This window comes from Dichotomopilus funicola (genome assembly GCF_033296635.1).
Source record: "Dichotomopilus funicola strain CBS 141.50 unplaced genomic scaffold C8A04scaffold_17, whole genome shotgun sequence".
Taxonomy (NCBI): Eukaryota; Fungi; Ascomycota; class Sordariomycetes; order Sordariales; family Chaetomiaceae; genus Dichotomopilus; species Dichotomopilus funicola.
This window is the reverse complement of record NW_026944038.1, coordinates 1-25851: the sequence shown is the minus strand read 5'-3', so window position 1 is coordinate 25851 and position 25851 is coordinate 1. Positions and strand designations below refer to the sequence as shown.

The 25851-nt window shown below is 56.7% G+C and overlaps 5 protein-coding genes across 5 annotated transcripts; 3 read left to right on the top strand and 2 right to left on the bottom strand.

Annotated features, from left to right (window-relative positions):
- Positions 1-2141: 2141 nt before the first annotated feature.
- Positions 2142-5614, top strand: C8A04DRAFT_35911 (uncharacterized protein; the record flags this gene model as incomplete). The annotated part of the gene is made up of 5 exons (XM_062783337.1): positions 2142-2260; positions 2341-2436; positions 2839-4077; positions 4146-5089; positions 5145-5614. The coding sequence occupies 5 exons, from the start codon at positions 2142-2144 to the stop codon at positions 5612-5614; spliced, it is 2868 nt and encodes a 955-aa protein (XP_062638557.1).
- A 1714-nt stretch (positions 5615-7328) lies between these two features.
- On the bottom strand, positions 7329-10713 carry C8A04DRAFT_26940 (autophagy-related protein 13-domain-containing protein; the record flags this gene model as incomplete). The annotated part of the gene is made up of 2 exons (XM_062780108.1): positions 7329-10334; positions 10423-10713. 2 exons carry the CDS (start codon positions 10711-10713, stop codon positions 7329-7331), a joined length of 3297 nt encoding a protein of 1098 aa, XP_062638556.1.
- A 3450-nt stretch (positions 10714-14163) lies between these two features.
- On the bottom strand, positions 14164-19315 carry C8A04DRAFT_35909 (uncharacterized protein; the record flags this gene model as incomplete). Its single annotated transcript, XM_062783336.1, has 3 exons — positions 14164-14192; positions 14632-18434; positions 18663-19315. 3 exons carry the CDS (start codon positions 19313-19315, stop codon positions 14164-14166), a joined length of 4485 nt encoding a protein of 1494 aa, XP_062638555.1.
- A 1184-nt stretch (positions 19316-20499) lies between these two features.
- C8A04DRAFT_10800 (mitochondrial carrier domain-containing protein) lies at positions 20500-21730 on the top strand (the record flags this gene model as incomplete). Its single annotated transcript, XM_062776719.1, has 5 exons — positions 20500-20554; positions 20624-20663; positions 20787-20816; positions 20873-20956; positions 21019-21730. 5 exons carry the CDS (start codon positions 20500-20502, stop codon positions 21728-21730), a joined length of 921 nt encoding a protein of 306 aa, XP_062638554.1.
- A 2178-nt stretch (positions 21731-23908) lies between these two features.
- On the top strand, positions 23909-25842 carry C8A04DRAFT_26937 (putative class e vacuolar protein-sorting machinery protein hse1 protein; the record flags this gene model as incomplete). Its single annotated transcript, XM_062780107.1, has 6 exons — positions 23909-23951; positions 24020-24180; positions 24239-25021; positions 25079-25151; positions 25210-25464; positions 25544-25842. Coding segments are annotated over 6 exons (1614 nt in total), but the record flags the coding sequence as incomplete, so codon positions are not given.
- Positions 25843-25851: the final 9 nt, after the last annotated feature.

Genomic DNA, 25851 nt, shown 5'->3' with positions numbered 1-25851 from the left:
GTGAAAACACCTGAATGAGCGATCTGGGTTGTGGGAGATGCCCAGACGACGCACCCCGCTTTTCTGTGTAACCCAGGCCTCCCGACTCGAGCACGGCTGTTGTGAAGCTCAAAATTCGTTCTTTTGATCGCCATGCCCACGCCATGACAATCCAGAGTGTGTCGAGGAAATAAATGTAGGAGCCGTAATAATAAATCCGGTCAACTCGAATCGGAGGCTAAAATGCGGCCGTGTAGAAAGTTGCTACATGTGACCGGTAATCGACCCGTTACCTTACGTACAAGAATAACAACAACCTGGAGACGTCGTAAATTCCCATCGCGAAATCAATAGGAAGAATGAGGGCTGCCAACGAGCCGGGAGAGGAAAGCGGTTGCTTTTCATTCGAAACTCGCTCTGTTTTTCGCGGCCGAGCACCCTTCATGCAAGGAGCCAGACCCCAACCACAATTTTTGAGAGCCGGGTTGAAATCTTCCCCGCCCCCACATTTGGTGCGGAGATGAAGCGATGGAATGGTTCCAATGAGGAAGGAACGGGAAGCCATGGTGGAGCGGGTGGAGCAGGCCACCCCGACAATTCTCCCCGCTTGGGGTGCCGTCATTGAGCCATGATTCTCTGAAAGGAAACCACAGCACACGACCTTGACAAATTATTGGACGCCAATTATGTGCGCGTTTTCTCTTCCCTCGAAAAGCACCTAGCTCCAAGTCCGCCGGTCAGGGAAGAGGACTTCGGATCTCTTGATGACCCCGAGAATAAAAAGTTGAGCACGGACAGACAAAGCTCGGCAGGAGGGGAGCTCCTCCTACCTTCTGGGAAGGCTCGTGGAGGCAGGCAACGCTTTCCATGTTTTCTCATGCTGCAGGGATGCGTGGCCGGGACTCGACCACAGCATTTGTCGCGCCTTCTCCCTCGCTGCTCCCCTTCCATGTTTCCACCCCAGACTTTTCCGCTGCGACTACCGAACACAAGGCGGTGGTCCCCCGTTTCTCCATCTGACGACTTTCCCCGCGTTTGCACCTTCCTGCAGCAAACCACACTGTTCCTCTTCCAACCTGTTACCTACCGAGTTGCCGACCTAGGTATTCAACCTCGAACCACCCCGACCCGCTTTGTCGTTGGCCCTTCCCACAGCCCACTTTCCTCTCTTCTCCGTGCGGTGTGGTCTTCTCCCGTTCCAACGTTGCCTTGATATTACTTCGTCACGCTCACGCCTTCCCTCTTCTCCTCACGCGGCGTTTCCAAGTCCGCATTTACCCAATCTCGAAACATCGACACCGCTCTCTCCCGCCGCAGTTGCAGGCGCCAAGGCCCAATCCTCGGAAGATCTTCGATTTCCCGCCATCCACAAGTGACGAGCGGCAAAGCTTTTGGCTTGTGGTCAGGCCTCGTTCCCCCGCAAACCTTTGTGGAGGACTCGTGGGACGGATTGCCGGTCCTCTCTTTCCTGGGCCGCCGCTTACCCCGCTCCCCGCCTGACGCTTGTCTCACTTCGCTGTCTGCGTCTTCCATCCTGTTGTTGTGTTGGTACAAGGCGCCCAGAGCCTGAAGAGCACCAAGGCTTCGGCGGCGACACAAAGATCTCAACCAGCAGACAGACAGTCCCATCGAACTCGACTCTCCTCGTGGCACTTGGCCGGCGAGGTAAAAGCGGCGACGGATGCAGGAAAAGGGAAGCAGGTGGTTGTCGTCTTTGTAAGCGTGGGGTAGCGAGGGGTACGTACATCCATTACCGATTACCATACCGCTCCAGCTCTCTGGAGACCTACCGGCCGAGGCGGTACCTCACAAGCAAGCCGGCCCACCAACGCGTGACAAGGACAGACGGACAAGGCCAACCTGTGAGCCGAGTCTTGCGCTTCTTCTTCCGTATCAAGGCAGGCGGACACAGGACAGCGTTGATGCGCTGTTCTGTCCTGTCGGCTCGTCTTCCACCGAAGAACACCCCCCGGCGCAATCATTGATTCTCGTTTACCAGTATTTGGCTTTCGACCTTCCCCCTCCTACTCCTCTATTTTCCCCCTTTTTCCCCTTCTCCCCCACTCTCGACGGGGACGCGAGGCGGCTGCTTCCTCCGCGACACTGGAGACCCTCCGTTCCGAAACCCCAACCGGCTCCAACACGCCGTTATTTCTTGCGCAATGTTGCCGCTCCAGTCGATCGAGGCGTCCCCCCCGTCTAACCATGCCGACGAGAATGGCGAGACCCGGCAGCAGAAGCCCAAGGCGTTGCCATGCAAGTATTGTAGCAAGCGCTTTAGGTCAGTCGCCCTCTATTCAGATCACCTCTTCCGGCTCGCCTCTCTCCCGTATATTGGCTTACATTGCCCTCTGATATTAGACGTGTGGAGCATGTCCAACGACATGAAAGAACCCACACCAAGGAAAAGCCCTTTGCTTGCGCCTGGCCTCGTTGCGGCAAGACGTTTGGGCGACGGTGAGTGACTCTTTTTACCTCTCTTCCTGTTTGTCCTGCTTTGCTGCACATTGTGTGCTTTTTGTACTGCCTCCGCATGGGATTTGGGCCCTGGCCCGGCCTCGCACAGGCGGTCCCCCAACTTGTCCATTTTTTCTTGTTTTTACTACCTTAAACCCTCGCTGTACCCCCAACGACCCCCGTCCCGATCTTCCCCCGTCCCTTCGGGCTCCCGTAATCTTCTCCACGCACCCATCATACCCTAAGGCTAGGACCCCGTCGTCACTCGTCCCTCTCTTTCAACCCCTCTTTTCGTTTCGTTTGAGGAAGACTGAGCCCCCTCGGAAGTGGTTCCTGTCCTCCACATCGCCTACCCACACACCCGCTGTTGTCGTGATGAACAAAAGCTTATATGGACATCAGGGACCTACTAGTCCGCCACGAGAAGCTCGTCCATCTGAACGAAGGCAGCAGCAACAAGGATGGCGGCCGGCCAAGGAAACCATCCTCGGCCAGCCTCGCTGCTGGCCATGCAGAAGGGCCTGTCGACACCGAGATGCTTGGAATGCAGCCGCAGCATCATCAGCAACAGCAGCAGCAACAGCAGCAGCAGCAGCAGTCCCACCAACAACCACCACCGCAGCCGAAACCGCCCACGATCCATGCCCACTTCCAGGCCGATCCTGTGGCACCACCTCCAGTGCCGTCCCTTGCATCGGACTCGCGACTTGCCGCGCGACAGCCTGCATGCAACCTTGACCTCCTTTCTGATGCAGCCACACACCTCGCATCAGCGGGAGAGGTCAACAACCTGCAGCCGACTATGATGCCAGGGCTTGCTCCGCCGCCCGCAGAGATGGCTGCCGGGAAGGCATACCACGATACAATGCCCTACCCAGATCGGCCACGGGATCAAGATCCGGCCGTCCTAGCTCCAGGCTATCCACCACAACCCCCGCCCCCTGCGTTTGATGACTACAATCTATTCCTTGACGATTACGCCACGTCCTCGCACTTTCTCCCATCGCTGGAAGTTGACCAAGGCTTCGGGATGTGGTCGCGGCCTCCTGGCACAGATATGGGACGGGGCTTGTCCAAACCTCCTTCGGCGTTTCCGTCTCGTTTTCCCTCACTTGCCCCAGATCTGCGGGATCCTTCTGGGGAGAATCCGAGGATGCATGAAGACGGCGGCGCCCGGGGACCCATCTGGAGGATATCAGCTCTCGACCACACGGTGATTCGGAACCGACTGGATGAATACTCCTCGACCCTACCCAACGATTTCGTGTTTCCCTCACGCCACACACTGAATAGGTTCCTGGATGGCTACATCAGTGGCTTTCACGAGAACCTCCCGTTCCTTCACCTACCCACGTTGTCTCCAACCGACTTGTCGCCCGAACTACTGCTGGCCATCTTGGCCGTTGGGGCCCAGTATCGCTTCGAAACAAACCGCGGCCATGCGTTGTGGTATGCCGCTAAGGCGGTGGCCGTTGAGCAGATCCGTCGGAGGCATAGCCATGAGGTCCATGGGTTGTTGCCGACGGCTGCTGCTTACAGTCCGCACTCCACTCGACCGTCGCCAAGTTCGGGATTCCGGCATTCGTTCCCTTCTGTTCATCAGGACCGGCCCATGACGCAAGATACTCATCGCGAGCCATAGTGAGTTTCTTTTTCTTTTCGCTCCGTCTTGACTGTCCACAACCCGTTGCAGGCGCTGACTATTGTAGTTCCCCCAATACGCCCCAGTCCCGGCTTGAGACCATCCAGGCGCTCCTCCTCCTGTTTGCTGTTGGCTTATGGGGCGCAAAGGCAATCCTCCATGAAGCCCTGTCTCTTCAAAGCCTACTCGCCCTCTTACTCCGTGAAGAAGGATTGGCCGCCGACTCTCATCAACAGACGTCAGATTGGGAGACTTGGGTGCGACTCGAGGCCAGCACCCGCACCAAGCTGGTCGCCTACTGCTTCTTTAACTTGTGCAGTATCGCGTACAACACCCCACCGTTGCTCTTGACGTCAGAAGTACACTTGTACTTGCCCAGCCCCTCACGTCTCTGGAAAGCCGAGAGCGCCTGGCACTGGCAGGAAGCCAGACAGACGTACCCAACCATCGAAATTTCCTTCCAAGAAGCCTTTGCGAGGATCCTGCATCGCCAGTCTCAATCGCAAGTGGCGCCCCTTACATCCCTGGGCAACTACATTCTCATCCACGCCTTGATCCAACACATCTTTCTGCTGAAGCAAACGTCCTACTCGAGCTTGACACCATACGGCTTGCAAAGAGGCTTGAAGGTGGACGATGTGGAAGACATCAACCTCGCGATTCGCGCGTGGAGTCACAGTTTCGAGCAGCACCGGCAGCTCCGCGCGAACGAAATCGCCACACAAGGGTCTGGAGAAGGGTATTCCGAGGGTGCGGTCGCCTTCAACTCCACGGCGTTGATGAGGTTGGCGTACATCAGGTTGCATGCCGATTTAAGCTCGAGTCGCAGCCTCGAAACTCGCGATCATGTCACCATCGCGCAGGCATTTAACGATGCGCCTCTCCTAGTGCGGAGCACACGCCTCTGTCGTGCGGTGGTCCAGGCCATCCACGCACTGTCGATGCTTGTCAAGATGGGAGTGAATTACGTGGCGAAGACGAAGTCGCTGGAGTGGAGCATGCAGCATTCTTGTAAGTCCAAATTTCCTCTGAGATGGTTGGTGAAGGGCCAGACTAACCAACGCAGTGTGCAACCTCGAATGTGCCGTCCTCCTCTCCAAGTGGCTCCTCACCTTAGCATCTATCGGCCCAGCCGACCCGCCCGTCTCTGCCGAAGAAAGGAACCTCCTCGAAATGGTCCGCCGCATGCTCGACGAAACCGAATTCGCCGTCCCCATCGACCCGTCCCTCGCCGGATCGTCCAATCACAACAACAACCATGGCCATCCCGGTGCTGCCCACAACAACCACCCCCACAACAACCACGGGCATAACCCGTCCTCCCGCTCTGTTGATCTGTCGGCTACCGATAGTACTAAGTTGCGGCAGCTGGCGTGTGCCGTGACCCGGCTGTGGGCGGAGACATTTAAGGGCGCGCATATCTTTGAGATTGTGAGGCTTATTGCCGCAGGACTGGAGGGGTATGCGGATATGATGGAGAAGCCGAGGGATCGCACGCCGCTGGGGCGATTGGTGCCTAATCAGGGGCTTGGTTAAGGTGATCTAATCAGTGGGTGTAACTAGGGGGTGAATGGTGTATTATGGCTGGGTCGGGTGTTACTGGTGGGAAGGGTAGGAATGGTGGGAATGGCATAGGAGGTGGGATATGCATCACGGCGTCTGGGTTGGTCTGGGAGGCTAGTCTGAACGCTGACTTGGGACGCTTGACTTGCGGGATACTTGGCTTGACATGTGGGATACTGGATTCGATTACATACAGTACAATGAAATTTCACGTAATTGGTAATTTTGGTGTTTCGACACGAACTATGTGCAAGTCTAATTGCTTTCTCGAGAAGCGCGAGACATATCAATTGAGCCCGCAAGATTGGCAACATAATCGCAGCTTCCGGCAAAACAGCACTGTTCATCCCGTATTATCCTTCTTGAGCTATGCCGTTGTTAGTTCCTAGTTTGATGGGTCGGGTAGTGCTATTGGTACAAATCCCTCGAGATAATATGTGTGGATTGGCTTGTCTCTATTTAATTGAAATTGATGCCCAAGTGGTGTTTAGCTGTGGTCCGAAGCCACCATCAACCAAGGAATGATAAATAAAACCATAAAAGTAACTGGCCAATATTGCACCCACAGAACCAAGCTTCTTTCTTCCCGAGATACGAGATGTACATAAAGCCCCATCATTGAGCCGACCGACGATACTCAACTTCGTATCCTTAAAGGACGAAGGGTCAGAATGACCCAAACTCTCACAAGTCCGGCTTGTCTCGTCCCCCCCTTTCCCTTGTCGTCCACAAGGCTACTTCGGTTTACTTCGCAGCACCCGGCTCATTTTCAATAACTATGCCCACTCACGTTCCCCTTAACACTTCAATTTAATGTCACAGTATCACAACAGATTCACCCAGCAACAGCAGCAAACGAGAAGTGAGAGGTGAGAGTTTTTAAATAACACCGCAGGCAGCACACCGAACCCCAGCGAGTGCACATACCTATGCTATAATACCATGCTATACGACTAAGTATACGAAAAAGGGGGCTGCCGAGTCACCACAGCCGTGGATTATGGGCGGCTGGTTTGTCCACTAACTCAGGCACGCAAAAACCATCGCCAACCATCGTCAACCCTAGCAACCTGACCAGCCAACCTGGCCTCTTTACCCTCCCATTCCCAGTTAGCCAGCCCCCTGAACTAAGTCATCGCCGTGAGTCCGGCCTTGTCCTCCCCCACCCTCCATAGGTCAACCCAAGGCGAAGAACTACGCGAAGAAGCATGCGAAGAACTATGCAATCCCCTCCGGACTCAACCCGGCCCCTGAGGCAGAAAAAAAAGCCAAATCATACACCAAGCAAAACCGAAAGCAAAAGCAAAAGCAAACCAACTCAGGCATTTGCAAACCAGACCAGACCAGACCACACCAGACCGGTCCCGACCCAACCCAACCGAAAAGAAACAAACCGAGCGAAACCGAACCGAACCGAACCAAGCCAAACCAGACCAAACTAAGCCCGACCCAACCTATTTAACTAAAAGCCAAGCTGAAAAAGCCAGATCGAGACAAGCCAAACGAACCAGCGGCCGGGGAAACCTGGGTAAAAGCCCAGCAGTGGGGAAGAAAAAGAAGACAAGACGAAGAGAAGAAAAGGGAAAACGGTATACGCCCCTGAAGCTGGCCCTGAAGCTGCATCCTCGGCGCGGCCTATATCAGCGACCAGCGACCCTCAGGCAAATGCAGCTATGATTTCCCTTTTTTACCACCCCTTCCTCAACACCCCCCTAGGCGTATCATACGGCCCATCACCACCACTAGCATCCTCTCCACGTCTACCATGTTCCTCCTCTTCACTCCCATGATCTCCGCCGCCAAAACCACCACCCCTCACCCTACCCTGGCCCTGGCTTAAAGCACTCCCCCTCCCTTGACCTAGACCCGCCCCCCTCTCCAGCCCACGCCCATGTCCAGAACCATTACCAGACCCATGCCCCAACAACCGGCCCTGCAACGACATCCCCCCAGCCCCCTCATCCGACCCGCGCCTGGTAGACTCCCTCTCCAACTCACTCATAGCAAAAAGCAACGGTTCCTCATCCGCCGCTCCATCCACACTCCCCGCGTAATGCCTACCACCGCTTCCACTGCCCCTACCCCTGCCTCCACCTCCTCCTCCAGACAACGTAGCCCCGCTGAGATTCGCACCACCACCACCGCTGGAAGCGATACCCGATGCGGAAGCCGGTCGGTAGATACCACCTCCCGCTCGGAGAGCCGCGCCACCGATACTCCCGCTTCCGCTGCCGCCGCTGCTGCCGAGGCTGGGCCGTCTCAAGCCTACGGAGGTACTCCCCATGCCAAGGCCCATGCCCAAACCCAGACCGGGACCGGCACTAGCGGGACCTCGGCGTTCGACAGACACGCGGGCGCCGCTGTCGGTATCGGAATCGATTCCCCCTGCGATGACGGGGATACCACCGCCGCCGCTGGCGTTGCTGCTTCCGTTGTTGTTGTTGGCGTTGCCTACATCGCGACGGGAGCCGTCCTCACGCTGATAGCCGAGGAGGGTGCTGAGGGTCGGGAGGTCGGCGGTGTCGTCGGCTGCGGCGCTCGGTTCGACGCTGGCGCTACGTTGGTGGTGGCGTTGGAGATAGGGGACTCGCTCGACTTCGCTGGCTAGGGAGCGGTGGGGTTGCTGTTGTTGTTGCTGAGGCTGTTGCTGGGACTGGGACTGTTGCTGCTGCTGGGTTTGGGCAACAGAGTTGGGACGGCGGATGGCGGCCGCGCTGTGTGGGTGACCGTGATGGAGAAGGCGGGGGGAAAGCGGGATGTCAATGGCTGTGGTACCTGTGGTACCTGTGTCTTGTTGGGTCACAACGGGCGTGTTATCGTCGTCGTCTTCGGCGTGCTCGTCGTGCTCGGCTTGCTCGCCCGGACTGGGCTCGAGGTTCGGCCGTCCTTGCCGTGGCTGGGGAGGCTGGTAGTCGATGATTGAGTTCTCGCTGAGCCGTGAGGGAATGGCCGGTGTGTGTGGTGTATGTGGGGACAAGGGCTTGCCCGGGGAAGACGAGATGGACATGGAAGCCGGGTTTACCATGCTCGGGACGTTGGCAAGTTGCCGGCTCGAGGAGCTGGATGACCGGTGTAGGTGTATCGACGAGGTCATAGACTCTGTGAGAAGCGTATTGGCTTCCCGCATCTGCTGGAACTTGGAGAGCTGCGCGGCCGTGCGCTTGGAGGCCAGCGACTCTCCCTTTTTATTGACCTCAAAACTCTTGAGCGTCTTCCGGTTGTCGAGGGCCTTCAGGAAGTCCGAGATGTTGTCATCGTCGGCCGCAAATGACCCCGAGCTTGTCGCGGCCGCTTCGGTGAGCAGCCCAGACCCGGGCTGGGCGGACGAAGAAAGGCTCTGTTTCCCGCTGCTAGCCTGGTCGTCGTCGGGCTTACTTTGTCCGCTCTGCCCGCTCTGTCCGCCAAAAGATGGCCGGTTCCGCCGATGCGTAAAGCTGCTGCTGTACCGGCTGCCCGGCCGTGGCGATCCCGAGAGCGACGGTGCGTCTTGGGGTACCGGGGCCAAGGGCGGTGCCCCACGCAACGAAGCGGCCGACCCCATGGTAAGCGACGAGCGGTTGCCGGCACGTGTCGGGCCCGTCGTGCTGGGACGAGTAAGTGATTTGGGTGATGATGGAGGCTCCAGGTCAGGAATCCTCGGCGACCCGGAGAGCGAGCCGGCCTTGAAGGGTTGGAAAGAGACCGATGGCCTCCTGTTAGACCCATCATATGCCCTCGATGCGGGACGGCCCGCGGCGCCGCGTATTGGTAGCGAATGGGGAGGTTCGGTTGGTTCGACGCTCTCCGACATGGACTCGGGCGGCGAGCTGGTGTCGGAGCCGATAGGCCGCACCGACCTAAGGGCGGTAATCGGGCTCGTCCCGAGGGCTCCCGCGCCGTGGAATGTCGATAAACTCCCGTATGTTTGCTGTGGGCCTTGGCGCCCTCGATCCTGCCGGTGTGATGGTAAAGAGCCCGGTTCTACATAGGGCTCATACCGGTCGTGGTCTCGTCGTTGCGAGATGGACGGTTTGAAATAGTTCTCGTCTAACCCCAGCAGCCGGGAGCTGAGCAGCGACTCGGCATCCTCGACTCGGAAGTTGCAGTCGTTGCGGTATGTAACCGAGGCGTAGAAGCGCCCAACCGGCACTTCGAGGTCCGCGAAGACATACTCGGTGACGGCGTCCTGCCCGTCGTGCAGGGGTTGCCGGAGAGGGTCGTAGGTTGCGTACTCGGGATCGGCGCTCCGGACTCGGCACCGGACCTCGAGGGCCGGATGGATTCCCTTGGCCAGCGCCTGCTGCGAGTACTTGAAGCAAGGCATCATGCGCGCCGCAAGGAACAGCGAGCGGAAGAAGACAATGCTCCGCTTGTACACGGTCGGTAGGGTAGGGCCAAACTCATCGCGCACCGGGCCCGGCAGGCACTTGAGCTCCAACCTCCATCGCTCCAGGATCACCTCGGCATTGCGCTTCTGGGCATGGCGTCGTTGGGGGCTGTCGTCAGATGTGTCGGACGAGTTCAGAGCCTCCAGGACATCCCATCGCTTGCCGTTGTCGTCGACAATCACCAAGCTCTGGCTGCTATTAAGCCGGGAGGCGTCGATGTATGTCTCGATAATCAAAGGCGGCGGTCGGTTCTCGAAGCTGCCTGATTGTTTGAATACCCCGAGTTCGGCCGCGAAGTCTTCGATATCGTCCGTATCGATTGAAAACTATCATTCCGTCAGCACTTCAATCAATTCATCCCACAACCATGCTAAATCGCCCCCCAAAACTCCTGTCTAGCCGATTCGCACTTACCCAGCGGTTCTTTTTCCCATTCCCGACCGGCGTCGTATTGAGCCGCGACTGGAGAATCACCACGGCCACCTTGTAGTAGAAGTTCTGCACAATTTGGTCCAGCTTCTTTATCGAGTCTCTGCTGGGGCCGGACCCGAAGCTCTCGGCGCTGTCGGATCGGCCGCCATCATGACTCGCAGCGTCGGACCCGGAACGAATTCGATCCCTCGGGTTGTTGGTTCGCGCGGGGTTTGTCTGGGGGGAGGAAGCCGGAGATGATATCCTCGGCGGATGGCGAGATTGCTGATGCATTTCTGCGGCTAGGGATGAAAAGGAGGGGGGAGAGGGGGGCGACTCGGCTCGGCTTCACATCGATATCGGGATATGTTGACTTTCGAGGTTTTGATGCCGAGGGAGGGTAGAGAGGAATCGGGATTCTTTGCCGGCTCGGGTGGCTGCCGGGAGTTCGCAACAAAGGATGTCGGGAACAATCGTCACTGATGCTAGGCGGGAGGGTGCGGGCGAGGCAAGCGGACCTTCGCATCCATCGTTCAAGGCGGCAGAATTATCGACAAAGCAGCGGGCCTAGAAAAGAGGGGAAGAGGTAGGAGGCCAAATTCTAAGTCACAGCACTGTCTCCTCTCCAAGGCAGACAAGTTCTATGCGGGGGGCGAACTCGGCAAGAGTATGTACGATACTTGGTACGGCCCGTAAGAGGGGTAAAGGGGGTAAGGGGGAAAAAAGAGAACGGGATTATGCGAAGAGAGGATGAAGCCCTGAGGTTTCCAGCATCTGGTTGGCGGTGACGCTCGACGGGAAGGCAGACAGACTCACACAGCCGAGTGACGAGCGGCCAGCAACCAGCGGCAAGCGACCCAAGCGGAATGCGGATCAGTGTTAAGCACACAGTGGTGCCGTGCCCGGGGTTCCCAGTCTGAGGAAGGCCGAGTGCCGGGGTGGTTGCGGCGGCTCAAGGGGCTCCGATAGGTGCAGGGGCCCGTGGCTCGGCAGGTGCCCAGGCGAGCCAGGCGTCCAGTGAGGGGCGACGGGGGTTGAAGAAGGGTTATTGTGGAGGCTGCTGCACCACAGCACCGCAGCTGCAGGCACTGAGCGGCCCGTTGATGGCTTTGAAGTGTGTTGCCGGAAAAAAGCTCCCTTGTGGTTACATGGACGAACGTGGACAGAGAATGGGTCCCTGTCTCTTAAATGGGTGTGCTACGACAGCCTCGTGGCACGCACTGTGAGGTCTTGACCGGAAACGACACAGCGCTCGGCCAGTAACTAACTAATGCCAGACACTTGCGATGTCGGGATGGGGGTCCTCCTGCTCCTGTGATGACACGATGGGAAGATGGGGAAGATGATAGATGGGAGATGGGAGATAAGAAGGCCACGCCGAAAGCCGGATCCCCAGTGCGGGTTGTCAAAAGTCACTTGGTGTGCTTCGTTGTCCAGCGTGATCCAAATGTCTACTAGGCTTGTCAGCAGCAGTGTCGCATGGATAAGGAGCTCCGCTCCCCTTTCTGATACAGCCAGCTGTCAGCAGCTGGGACAAATGGGACTCCACTGCTCGTACCTGTGCACGCCAACTTGGTGAGACACGCCTCGTGATCTTTCGTCCGTCTTCCGTCATCACGCGGCGGAATCAGCAACCAAGCCAGGAACTTGAAACCCCTAAATCCCAGGGCGGCCGAGCAGAGCTCAAAATGATGCAATGCTTTCACCATAGAAATAGGAGCTGAACTGGGACTGTTTCGATTCACCTACAAAACATACCAGAATAGAGCGCACAAAAGCTTGGAATCTCAGAATGGGGGCCTGGGATGGTTGGTGGTTTGTCGAATCTGTCGTCACAGTTACTCGCATCCAGGTTATGGTGCAAGCCGACAGGTGATGGACAGTCGATCATCAGCCCACCCTCGAAGAGCGAGCTCGGCCGGCTTGGGTTGCAGATTTGCAAAGCTAGCAAGCAGAGAACATTCCGAGAAGGCTCGACCCGATCTCCCTCACCCCACCTTCCTCGTCGGACAAAACTGGCACATCTCGGTTCCATCTCTTTGACTATGTTTTTTCTTGCAAATCGCACATTTTGTCAATGCAAACATAATCCGAGAGCCAAACTAAGAGACGCACATCAGCAACACCAGCCAATACTGTCACACAACAGGCCGCTGATATGCGCAGGGCCGGCATACTCTAAGTTAAGGCGACCACCTGGCGGCTCACACTCGCTACCGTGTCGTATCGGATCGATCACGGGCAGCGGCCGATATCGAGGCGCTTGAATGTTGCCTGCTAGCCTGCGTCCGGAAATGTGGCCGGCGTCGAACCTGCAGCCTCCAACTGGCGGGCTGCCAGCTCGACGAATAAGTGGTTGCGTGTGAAAAGGGGTCAGTCATGTGAACGAGTTCGATTAACTAGTCATCGTGGAAACTGGTGGCTTCAAGTCAAGGCGGTGTTGCCACACATAGACCAACAAGGCGATTTGTAGAACTTGTCCTCAATTTGCCAATTCACATCAATTTTCATCCACCGCCATTATCTTCAACAAGATATCTCCCACAACCCCTCAATTGACAACTCTAAGCTGGGTTGCTGCCTCAATAACCCCCCCATTGTCTGTGGCGGGGTCCAGGCCTCTGGTTGGCCAAAGCGACTCATGCATGGACAAACAAGGCAACCCGCTGCGTCTGCCGCGGCCGCCGATGCGTGGTGTGCCTGTGTCCGCGCAATCAAGTTTAATGTCTGGAATTGGGTGACGAAGAAAATTGAATGGCTAAGGACAGCTCACACAGGCTTCGGGGGCTTGGGAGAGATCAACCATGGCGATGAAGCTACTTTGATATTCCCGCTATGATACTAATACCTCTTGACAACCAGCATTTGCTTTCACTGTTTCTCTCTATGGGATAAACAACGTCACAAAGAAACCCAACTAACAACCCAACAAAAGACCAAAATGGCACAACATAATCACAAAACGGCAAGAGTTACAGGTGGCAGTCTAATTCCATCTAGATAACAACCTTCCCCTCTCCGTTTTCCATCTTCTTAGTGGGCCGACGGCCGTGCATCAAAATTCCACGGCGGCTTCAACTCACAGACAGCCATACAAAGCAAAAACAATCATTGTGGCCGTCCCTCGGCTTGCCACATCACCATCCATGTTCCCCTTTTTCATTGGCTTTGGGGTACATACATACACTTATACTCTAGCTACTCATCGTTCCCAAAGTTCATACAATCAAGGCAGCCAAAACAAACACTTTTGCAAGTGTTAAAAGGACTACCACCCTAACCCTGAAAATGCACCCACCCTCAAAAAAACCAGAACAGATGGCCTAAGTCTAACCCATTAACATTCAATTAAATCTTGACAGATTGTTATTGATTAACTCTTTTTTTGTCTTTTTTCACTTTTGTAGAAAAGTAAGTTATCCAGGGACTTGGTCTGCCGAGCCACCCTAAGTCCAAGTCTCGACCGTCAAAGCCACCAGACCAAACTTATCTTTACATACATACACACGTAGTACGCTTTGCTTTATCTGGGGTAACACATGTCGATTTCCAACGCCTCACTTACCTTGTCACTACAGTCTCTCCTCCCATTGGTCCCACAGACAGGGCGGAGAAGAAGAGCACGGTTGATGCGGTGTAATACATATGCGGGTACACAGACAAACGTTAGAAAGGAGATGTATGGTGATACATAGATGCAGGTATATACAATGAACATGATGGACGATATACACAGACATGCTCTCACCGTCCGTGCCCCCGATGTCGGCGTTCTGTATTGTATGTGTGTACATTAGATGCACATTGACTTCTTTGATTACATTCCTCTCGCAGTAGCAGCAGCAGCATTAGCACCAGGCCGTCCGTCTCTTTCTCTTTCTCTTTCTCTTCCGCCCCCACCAGCCCCACCTCGGCCTCTATTCCCCCCTTTCGCTTTGTTCCCTCCTCTTGCACCATTCTGTTGTTGCACTTTCTTACCATCGTCATCACCTCCTCCACCACCTCCTCCACCTCTCATCAGACCCCCTCTTCTCGTCCCCCCTCCTCTCCCTTCTCGTCTCCCTCTCTTCTCTCCTCCATTCCCATTCCCACTGTTCCCAACACCAACACTATCCGCAGCACCAGTGCCAGTACCACCACCATTCCGCCTCCTCCCCCTCCCCTTCTCCCCCCTTTCTCCTTTCTCACCATTCCCAGAAGTACTCCCGGTACCACCCCCCCTCCTCCGTTCCTCCTCCTCCATCATCCTCCGACTCTCCGCATCCCACCACTCCTGAAACGCCTGCTCCTGCTGAATCTCCTGCAACGAGCGCTTCGACGCAGCCGCCGCAGCCTCCTTCACCTGTTCCTTATCACGTGTCTGTTGCACAATGATATCCTGCATGCTGAGGCCTATGGTGGAGGAGAGGGTTGGGGTGTGCCGGGGGATGTAGACTTTGGAGTGGGGGGTTAGCTGGGAGGTGGGGTCTGTGGAGGGGGTTGTTATCGTTGTTATTGTCGATGTTGTTGTGGGAGGAGGGGCTGGGGTTGAGGGCGTTGGGGGTGGACGGGTTGACGTGGATGATAGAAGGGGGGGAGGAGTTGGGCGCTGGGATTTGGATAGAGGCGTGGAGGGTATGCTGGATGATGTGCGCTGGCCGGAGAAACGCGTATCAGGTGAAGCGGTGCGTCTGTGAATTGGCACCGAGGTTGTCACCTCTTGAGAGAGAAGACCTTTTCCCTTGAGCGGCAGGGCCCGAGTCTTGTCTTTGACCCCGACCGTCTTCCACGGGGACGTGGTGGGTTCATCAGCCGAGCGCTCCCACGCGTTTTTGGGACCTGTCGCCTTGGCTGCGAGTAGAGAAGCTTGCGCGGCCTGTGCTGCTTGTTGCTGTCGTTTCTTCTCCTTCTGCGAGACCTTTTGCTGCGCTGGTTTTGGCGTAACCTCCTTTGCTTTCTGCGCCGCGGCAAGACCCTCAGTCAGAGCGGATTGTGTGGCCGTTTCGGACTGAATGATGTCGCGGAGGTCGAGCTTAGAGATCGGCGTAGTCGCAGCGCCCCAGGGCTGCCCGGCCTGCACAGGCGTTGGGTTAGGGCTGCCCACCTGTGCTGATTTGGAAGGGGCCAGAGATGGAGAAGACGGGCTGCGAGGCGATGACGCTCCGAGATCGAGACGGATCTTCTTGCCCACGCCTTTCCAGGAACCGCCCAGGGGAGGTATCTGGTCCACATCCGGCATTCCTCCCACGGCCCTCCGGGGCCGCGCCAAAGGACTAGTGACAGGCGAGGACTCATCGTCCATGTCAAATATCATCTCCCCATGGGACGCCTTAGGCCGAAGACTGGGACTGAACGGCTCATTCTGAACAGGCATCGATGACTTCCTGATCTTTTCAGGGGTCGGCGTGACGGGGGTAGTGTCATCCAAGCTGCCATATTTGGTCTTCCCAGCAGCTAGCAACCGCTTCTCTTCGTCCTTCAGGACCCGGAATGCAAGTTCCTTGACCCGGACCTGCCGTTCTTCAAAGACCTCATCCGCTAACCAAGGGTAGGTCTCGTAGAGCAGAATCTCAGCCCGGCCACTTCTGACAACCGGTGATTGGGCAGTCTGATTGTCTCGCACCACCTCATCAAGCTCCCGTAGCAAATCCTCGTCTAGCTCATCTAGTAGATGGTTCTCTAGCATTGTCTCCAGTTGCAGGCAAATGTACTCCAGCCCGACATCCTTGAACTCCGTAACCGAGCACGGACTGATGGCATTCAGCAAGTGTGCCATGTTGCGGATGTTGGCAAACCGGCCCATCACCTGCTGGCAGATCTGCGACAGCCGGTCGAGCATCAGGTAATTCGCAATCGACATGACCTCCATGACCAGGTCCAAAAAGTCGTCAAAGCTGTCACAAACCGCAGGATCAAACAACTCGACGCCGCAATCTCCATACAGAAACTGCAGGACATACTTAAACGCCTTGGGGTCCGCATGATCGAGATCAATCTTGATCCGTTCCGCAGGCGCTGCCTCAGCACGACGGCTCTCCAACCACATGCCCCGGGAGCGACCAAAGAACAGCCCCTGGAACCACGGGCACCGCTGGCACACAAACGCGCTGTGGACGGGGACCTCGGCGCCTTCCAGCTCCAGCACCGCGTCACCATCTGCGAAGAACCGCGAATCCTTGATAGCGAGCTGGAAGTCGGCGTCCATGCACCGCTGAGGTTCCACTTGCAGCCTCGCGGCCGCTTCTAGATTGTTCATTTCAAGCCGCAGTGCAAGTTTCATGACATCCAGGCGGATCTGCCGGTACCGGTATGCCAGCGGCCGTACGTGGCCCGTGAAATTCCACACCGGGATCACTTGATCCTCGTACGCAAACAGGATCAGGTTCAGGAGGGCGACGAGGTCTAGGCCCTGAAAACAGACCACCGCAGTTCCATCCTCGTCACGGATGGTGAACAACTCGTGGGTGTAGGGTTCCGAGCGCCCCGCCTTGCGAAAGTGCGAAAGTGCATTTCGCAGAACGGGGCTGCGAGCAGCAAGCAGCCATCCGTGGATGGGGATTCGGACGTCGGGCGACGCTGACGTGCAGATGGCAGCATCTAGAAGGTCGTTCTGGTACGACCATGACACAAGATGTTGTGACAAGTCATCGTCGATATCGGAGGATTTGAGCACTTCGTAGGCTACAGAACCGAGACGTTCTTCGAGCTCGCCCTGCTTCCAAAATTTCCACACTTCGTCTTTCTCGTTGTCGGGTTCCGAAGCGCGGAAGCCGTCCAGACAGTTGAGTGGTGCCACATCGTCCCAGATGGATTGCCCGTCGATGGCGAGCTGCTCTTTCATGATGTCGGAGTCCTTCCGGATGGCGGCAAAGGCGCCATGTGCCGATGCACGAACAGCGGCTACCTTGGTGATGCACGGCACACGCTGGAACTTGTAGTCTTTGCGCTTGGAGGATTCAGACATCCACGGCGAGGCGTCCTTGGCCTTGGTACGTTTCACCCTCCGCCATACCGCGCCAGACTGCGTGCTGATGATGACGGAACCGTGCTCGCCAACGCCGACAGAGCGGACACCGTCTCGTCGGGCGGACCAAATGCACTGCGCCTGGGTGACTGCACCCTTGATCTTGGACGGGTTGGAGGTGGACGTGGTCGAAGGGTTGGTTTCGATCTTGTGGTCGAGACTCATAGTAAACAAATCGCCGCGTCTCGTCACAGCGGCAATGGTCTCGCCGCCGGACGTGATGCTGCTGATCTGGTTCCAAGCGGGGTCTTGGCGCGTCGACAGTTTGATATTGCCGACCAAGTCGAGGGTTGCGAAAGGGAATTTCACGATGTGATAACCGTACGCCGTAAACGCGCAGACTGTGTGGTTTTGCAGCAGAATGGTGGTAGCCTTGTCGATAGCTGTCACCATCACGATAGGCGATGAGAACAATGACGCCGCAACCTTTCTCGGTGTCTGCTGAAACTCCAGCGACCGCGAGTCGGCATCCATCAACGCCAACTGCCCAACATTCTTGCCCCAGCAATACAACGAGGTCCCCGTATGCGCAACAGAGTGGATCGAGGAGGCGGCAATACCAATGACCACTTCTTTCTTGAGTGGTCCAAAGACCTGCCGCGGGACGGTACTGATGGGGTCCTCGTCTTGCTTGGAAGGCTCCGGTAGAGTGTATCCCAACTGGCACTGGGCGTTATTACCCCACGTCCAGAGAGCACCAGTTTCGTCCACGGCCATGGAGTGGTTTTGGCCGAGTGCGACTTGAGTGACTTTCCTCTCTGCCAAGGGCCCGAGAACGGGCGCGTACGTGAACCGCGTATTCTCGTCCCCGAGGCCCAGTCTCCCTCCACGGCCAACGCCGCAGATGTAGAGGTTCGACACAGGATCTGCGGTGAGCACGGCACTGTGCAACTTGGAAAGCACCACGTCTTGTATCATCAAGGGCCGGCTCAACACCAAGGTAGGAATCTTGCTGAGATCCTGAGATGCAGGCCGGTCATCGCCGGTGGCCTGTAGGTACTCACGGTGAAATCTGCGCAGCAAGTCATCGGGGCGCTTGAGGCTCACTCGCTCTGGAAACTGGCGGTCATCCTCATCTCCGAACCCCAGCGAAAGGTTCCTGTTGCTACCAAAAGCATACAGATCTTCGCCGGCCGGGCTCGCGCTCTCGGTGATTCTGCTCCATGTGTCAGACTGTAGACGGCAGCCGAAGCGGTGGTAACGGATCAAACACAAAATCCCGCGTCACGGCGCCACTCACAAGGCTGGGTCCAAAACGGCCTCGCCCCCATCACTATCCGACTCGTCGTCCCCACCCGACTGTTGAACAAGCTCTTTCAGACTGCGCTCGCCAATGGTCGAGTGGTACAAATCAAACGGGCTGTAGCCCTCGTGGTCCTTGGTCTTGATGAGCTGACCAACCCGATTCAACGATGCGGTGTGACCCGTCAAGTCCTTGCGCTCCTTCTCCAACAAGAGCCGCGCGATGGATATGTTTCCCGCATACAGGGCCCGATGAAGCGCATTCCAGCCGCTCTCGGGGTCTTGCGCATAGATATCAATGGCCGCATGGTCGAGAAGCGCCTCAACGAACGCGATGGAATTTTCGCCAGTCGAGGATGCTGCGCGCAGCAGGATGGTAAGACCGGCGTGGTCGCGACCGTTGATCTCGCTTCGTCCGATTCCGCCGCTGTGGCCGTGACGCCCGCCCCCCGAGCCTGTTCCAAAGCCGGGGGCCTTGCGCGACTTGGTCGCGGGGCGTGGTGATGTGCCGTAGCCCGGGCTACCCGCGCCAGCGAGGCTCAGGTTCGAGGTTCGGGGCCCGCCTTGCGCGCCGTGGCTGGCGGGGGCGAGAAGGCGTCGAAATCGGTCGACATCATCTTCCCAGTAGTGTTTCCACAGCTGATGCGTCATGTGCTGGATGCGTTGCGATCGCGGGTCGTTTTTTGTCGAGCGGGTCCCTTTGGAATTGCACCTCGCTGTGGTCTCGTGGGGATCACGGCTTGTTTAAAGGTGCGATGGGAAGCTCGAAAAAAAAAGACCGTCCCCACGCCGTCGATGGCCGGGCAGAATACTCAGCGATCAATGGGCGGCGTTTTTTGTGCGCGTGGCGATTTGGTACAAGGACACGGGTTCTTCGGAGACAATTCGTACAGAACGGACTCGAGCAACTCGACGATTCAGCGGCGTGTTCGGGCAAGCTTCGTTCGATTCGATTCGGCGTTTTGTTCGATGGAAACGGATGCCAAGTTGGCGACTGCAGCAATGGCGGTGGATGTCAAGGAGATCAAAGATGCGACTAGGGCCGGGGAGGAGAGGAGTGTTGGTCATATCTCTGTTCCACGCGGCGCCTGTCGCGATAACCCGGCCGAGCCCCGCGTTCCCACTCTCGCTGCCGTGACTTCCCTGACCCGAAGATGTCGCTCTAGCCAATCAGATCACACAGCTTTTACTCATGCCCCAAGCACTTGCAGGCGACGGGCCAGCCCTGGGAAGACGGTTGACTTGCATGGCCCGAGCAGTAACTGCATTTTGGGAAAACGTGGGGAGCTCAAGGACGGGCATGTGGGAACATTGCGAGCACATTCGGGATGCCCGAGTGTCTTTGAAGGGGAGACCCGGGACAGACGGACAGCCGCGGTCATCACCTCCTCCTAAGTGTTCTTTCTACGCCAATCGCGCTCCGATCCCGCTAAACCCTGGCGACGGCAACGGTTGTTATTTCGAGTTGGTGGTTTTTTTAGTCATAATCGAAGTGTGGGGTGTGACATCTTTCGACAGACGGTTTGGGATAGTGTTCAAGAAAGGGGGTTAGGGTTAGACGTGAGTTTTGCCTGGCATTTAGCCCCTAGGGTCGATCGGAGCCAGGGGTTTGGGCCCTCCGATGTCGTCTCCCGCATTGGAAATCTGCGTGAGCAATGTGGGGGTGAGCTCACCCATCTTCCGCCAAAACGTTCGCTTCGGCTCGCTAGATCCGGGGACGGGGAGACTTTTCTTTCGCGCAACGTTGTTGTCACCTTTTTCTTCCCGTTCCTCCCTCCCTCCCAGTCTTTTTTTATTCTTTTCTTTCATCGTATACCGCCCCAACGCAGCTCGAAATGGCGTCCCAAAAGGAACAGGCTCCTTTGCCTTTCCGCTATACTTTTGCGGCCGGTGAGCGCTTTGCGAATCCCGACACCAGCCGCGGAGGGCTTTAGTAACTAACTAAACATGACAAAACAGGCGCCATTGCCGGAGTTTCTGAAGCACGTTGTCCCCTATGGTGAAACGATGGTTAATTGACATGCTAACTCCAAGACGCGCATAGATTCTGGTCATGTAAGTCATCCCTGCTCGTGGTCGCGTGCTACACAGTACACCCCGCTAACGTCGTCGCTCAACACAGGTACCCTCTAGATGTGGTGAAGACAAGAGTGTGAGGAAGAACTCCGAAGTCCGCAACGATTTGATTCCCGACTGATGGCCGATTAGACAACTGCAGACCGGCAAGGGCGCCGGGTCCGATGCGTACACTGGCATGCTTGACTGCTTCCAAAAGATCATCCGCCATGAGGGGTATGTTCCTGAAGGGAGGGTTTGAAGATCCAAGGGCTGTCATTGACTGGGTTTTACGCTAGTTTCTCGAGACTCTACCGCGGTATCACCGCCCCCATTCTCATGGAAGCCCCCAAGCGTGCGACCAAGTTCGCCGCCAACGACAAGTGGGGCAAATTCTACCGCGACCTGTTCGGCCAGCAGACCATGACCCAGTCCCTCTCCGTGCTGACGGGTGCGTCAGCCGGTGCGACCGAGTCCTTCGTCGTGGTACCCTTCGAGCTCGTCAAGATCCGCCTTCAGGACAAGGCCTCGGCCGGCAAATACAACGGCATGATTGACGTGGTGGTCAAGACGGTGCGCAACGAGGGTCTTCTGGCCATGTACAACGGGCTCGAGTCCACACTTTGGCGCCACATCCTCTGGAACGCGGGCTACTTCGGCTGCATCTTCCAGGTCCGCCAACTTCTCCCCAAGGCCGAGACCAAGGGGAAGCAAACCGTCAACGACATCATTGCCGGTACCGTCGGTGGCACTGTCGGTACCATCCTCAACACCCCGATGGACGTTGTGAAGAGTCGCATCCAGAACAGCATCCGGGTTGCCGGTGAGACGCCCAAGTACAACTGGGCATGGCCAGCCGTGGCCACCGTGGCCAGGGAGGAAGGGTTCGCCGCCTTGTACAAGGGCTTCATCCCCAAGGTGCTGCGGTTAGGACCTGGCGGTGGTATTCTGCTTGTTGTTTACACTGGTGTGATGGATTTCTTCCGTAAGATGAGGGATGGCGAGGCGTAGACATGAGATACCCCCCAAAGACGTAGGAGCGACGAGGAATGGCAGGGCCGGTGTGGGTGGATTAAAACTGTACATATGCAAAGAGGAAAATTGCACGGTGGCCATGATGGAGATGGTTATTCTGGCTTGTCTTGCTTAGATTAGATCTTCAAGGAGATTTTGGTTATTCTGATAGAGCTGGCGGGCAAAGTTTGACCTACTTGCGTCCGCACTTGCCTGTCTGTTTAGAAATGCCATCAACTCGCTGCCTCGGCCCTACGTGCAGGTAGGTACCGTAGCTGCTCCTTCCTTTCCGCAGCTTCTGCTCTTTCCGCAATTACAGTCGCAATTGGCTCAATGTTAGGCAGGTCCTAGATAGATTGGCAACTCGATACCTAGATGAAGTCGGGTAATTATTTTGAATACAATCCATCACCGACGTTCCTTTGTGTCTCTCCAATCACCACTCCAGGTCCCCCTCGGTTCACCCCGGCATCTCTCACTTCACCTACCCGAGTGTACCCTAGCTCCAATCAACCAGCTCGCAATCACCATGCCAAAAATCACATTCCCACCGAACTCCAATCCCAACCTCGACCCAATGACCCTCCTGGAAGAAGGGAGAACCGGAAATGAGATGGAAAAGGGAACCAACGAAAAACCCGAAGAGGAAAGGAACACGGCCCGCCTACACTGGTGGAAAGAGCTCGTCCGGATGTCCATCCTCTGCTGTTGGGCCACATTCCTTTTATCATATGTCGAGAAGGACGTTCCAAGACCGATACCCCCGACGCAACAAACACTCAACGCGCTAGGGGAGATGTGGGCAGACGAAACAATAAGTCGGATGACGCTGTTCCGCAAAGTGCTGAAAGCTGCGCTCACTTACCATGCAGGCCTGATACGGAGGTCGGCATTGGAGGTGGCGTGAGGTTTCGCGAGAATCACACTTGTTTTTGGGCAGCTGCTGTCTTGGACGCTAGGCGCGGGTATGGTGTTGTCCTGGGCGAGGGGTGGGTGTTTTATGAACAGGGAGATTACGCCTAACGACATATACTGGTTTATCGGTTTTGTGTGTGGATTGGTGGTTCTCGGTTACCTCCTTTAACTGGGATAGATTGTTTACACTAGAGCGGGTCGATGCCGCTGCGAAGGCTGTGATGCTTGGGGGGCGATGGAGATCCCCCGGCCCGTGGGAATGGTCACGGCTACCATAGTAGTCCGGAACGACGCCACCTTCCCACAGCATATTATGAAGCTAGTACAGGAGCAAGAAGTGATAGCGAAAATAACAAAAATAAGGTGACGTTTTTGCGACGACTCGGAGAGCAATGCGAGATGTAATTATAAGCCGGGGTTCATCTGAACCGCACCCATTTGGGGAGTTTATTTCAGGTCCCACCAATAGTTAGCCAACACCGGGGACATTGTATTCGGGGATATTTGGAATTACGAGCCAATCACACTAAATAAGGGAAAAAAATGAAAAGAAACGGACGCTGTCCGGCGACATTATCGAAAACATGCGTAACTCTGCAGCGAGTGCATTGGGCTCGGGCTGGTTTGCGAGCTTGCGCAAGCTCCCACGCACGCAGTGGCGGGGCGGGGACCGCGCCAAGAAGCAGGTTCTCAGACGGTGGGTGAGGCGCTCGTGGCGCCTGACGAGGATCACTTGCAGGGCAGCTTGCAGGGGGTGGGTGGGGCTGCCCGCCCGCCAGTGCCCGCTCGGCCATGCTAAGAATGGAGGGGCCTGGAAAGATGGAAGAAAGCCACCAACCAACCACGCGGCACTGCCCACCAGCGCTCCACCTACCATTCCGTCTTTCGTTTGTCCATCGTAATCCATCGACGACTGAACTCATCCTTGGTGCGTAATACTCTGGTCTTGACGATTCTTGTGTTCATACAACCTCCTCGACCTGCGATATCGAGAGTCGAAGCAACCGCAACCTCCATTTATCTCTCGAAGTCTGCTCGGCCGATCGCTTCTCGAGCTAACCTCAAGAACCCAACCACCTTTCTGTGCCGCGCGGGGCAAGGCAAGCCCAAAACCCAAGGTTGACGTCAGCGTTGGGACCGTTCTCCAGCATCACCAAGGACGTTCCGCTTGACAAGAGCTCCGCTGGGTCCAAACCTACGGCTACGCTCCCTACAACACACACGAAGACCTCTCAAACGACTAAATTACAAACCGCCGCGATGTTTCGAGCGGCTGCGGCCGGGCCGTACGATGCGGCCATCAGTATGTACCCGACGACTACGACGTCCCACCCGGGTTGTGCGCCCTCCTGATACTGACTTCCCTCGCAGACAAGGCCACGGACGAGAACCAGACGTCGGAGGACTGGGGCGCCATTATGGAGATTTGCGACCGAGTCGCCAGCGATGCGAATGGGCCCAAGGAGTCGGTCGCCAGCCTGATCAAGCGCTTGGCGCATCGCAACGCCAACGTCCAGTTGTACACGCTTGAAGTAAGACGGGTTTATTCTTGACGTCTCCAGATGAGCGCAACATACTGACTAACGCTAGGTGGCCAACGCCCTGTCCCAAAACTGCGGCAAGAACATGCACCGCGAGCTGTCGAGCCGCGCATTCACGGATGCGCTGCTCAAGCTCGCCAACGACCGCAACACGCACACCCAGGTCAAGGCCAAGATCCTCGAGCGCATGAAGGACTGGTCCGACATGTTCAAGTCCGACCCGGACCTCGGCATCATGTACGACGCCTACTTCCGCCTCAAGCAGACCAACCCGACCCTCCAGCCACCGAGCGCACCGCAAAAGAACAGCCTCACCGATGTCGACCGCCAGAAAGAGGAAGACGAGCTGCAGATGGCGCTCAAGTTGAGCCTGCAGGAGGAGGAGCGGAAGAAGGCCCCCGCGCAAGCGTCCACGTCCGGATCTTCCGGGGCAGCCGGCTCAGCCAGCGCTGGGCCTGCCAACCAGCAGCAGCAGCAGGCTCCGATCCAACCGATGCCATCGGGCACCACAGCTGCCACGGTGTCTCGCGTCCGGGCGCTGTACGATTTTGTGCCGTCGGAACCGGGCGAGCTGGAGTTCAAGAAGGGCGACGTCATCGCGGTCCTCGAGAGTGTGTACAAGGACTGGTGGCGGGGCTCGCTCAAGGGCAAGACGGGTATTTTCCCGTTGAACTACGTGGAGAAGCTTACGGACCCCACCCCGGATGAACTTCAGCGCGAGGCACAGATGGAGGCTGAGGTGTTTGCCGAGATCAAGAATGTGGAGAAGCTGTTGACCTTGCTGAGTGCCAGCAACACTGCTCCGAGGGAGGAGGATAATGAGGAGATCTCGGTGCGTAGAACTGTGTCCGTTTTCTATCTAACACGTCTGACTAACCATCCGTGGCAGAAACTCTACCATCAAACATTGGCTATCCGCCCGAAGCTTATCAAGCTCATCGAGAAATACTCGCAGAGGAAAGGTGTGTGGCTTTTCTGTTCCACATCCCTTCTTACTTAACCGGGGGCTAACCGAACTAGACGATTTCACGCAACTCAACGAGAAGTTCATCAAAGCCAGGAGGGACTACGAGGCCCTGCTGGAGTCGTCCATGGCCCACCCCCCGGGGCCGACGTACCACCAATACGCAATGCGCCCCCAGGTCCCGCAAGGCTACCCACCCCCCGGCCCGGGGTACGGAGCACCACCTCCGCAGCAACAGCAGCAGCAGCAGCAGCAGCAGCAGCCGCCGCCGCAAGACCCGCAGCGCTTCTACACCCCGGCGCCCGGTCAAGGTACGCTCTCGGTTGAGCTAGGAAATTAAACGTAAAAGGGGATCTGTTGTAGCTGATTAGCTGATGTAAATAACGATAGAACCATCCCAATATCCTCCTTCCTCTCCACCTCCCAATAACTTCCAGCGGCCCGGCCCGGGAACCACTCCTGCTCCCTTTTATGTAGCAGGCGCCGAGGTTCCTTCTCAGCAGCCCGGCCAGTCGGTACCGCAACAAGCGCCGCCGCAACAGCAGCAGCACCAACAGCAGCATCCCCCACAGCCGCAGCAACAACCCCCGCAGCCGCAATACAACGCCCAGCGCCCCCCCGAGCAGCAACGAATTCCATCCGCCGGCAAGCTCCCAGCCCCCCTGCAAACATCCACCTCTCCTCCCCCAGCAAGCCAC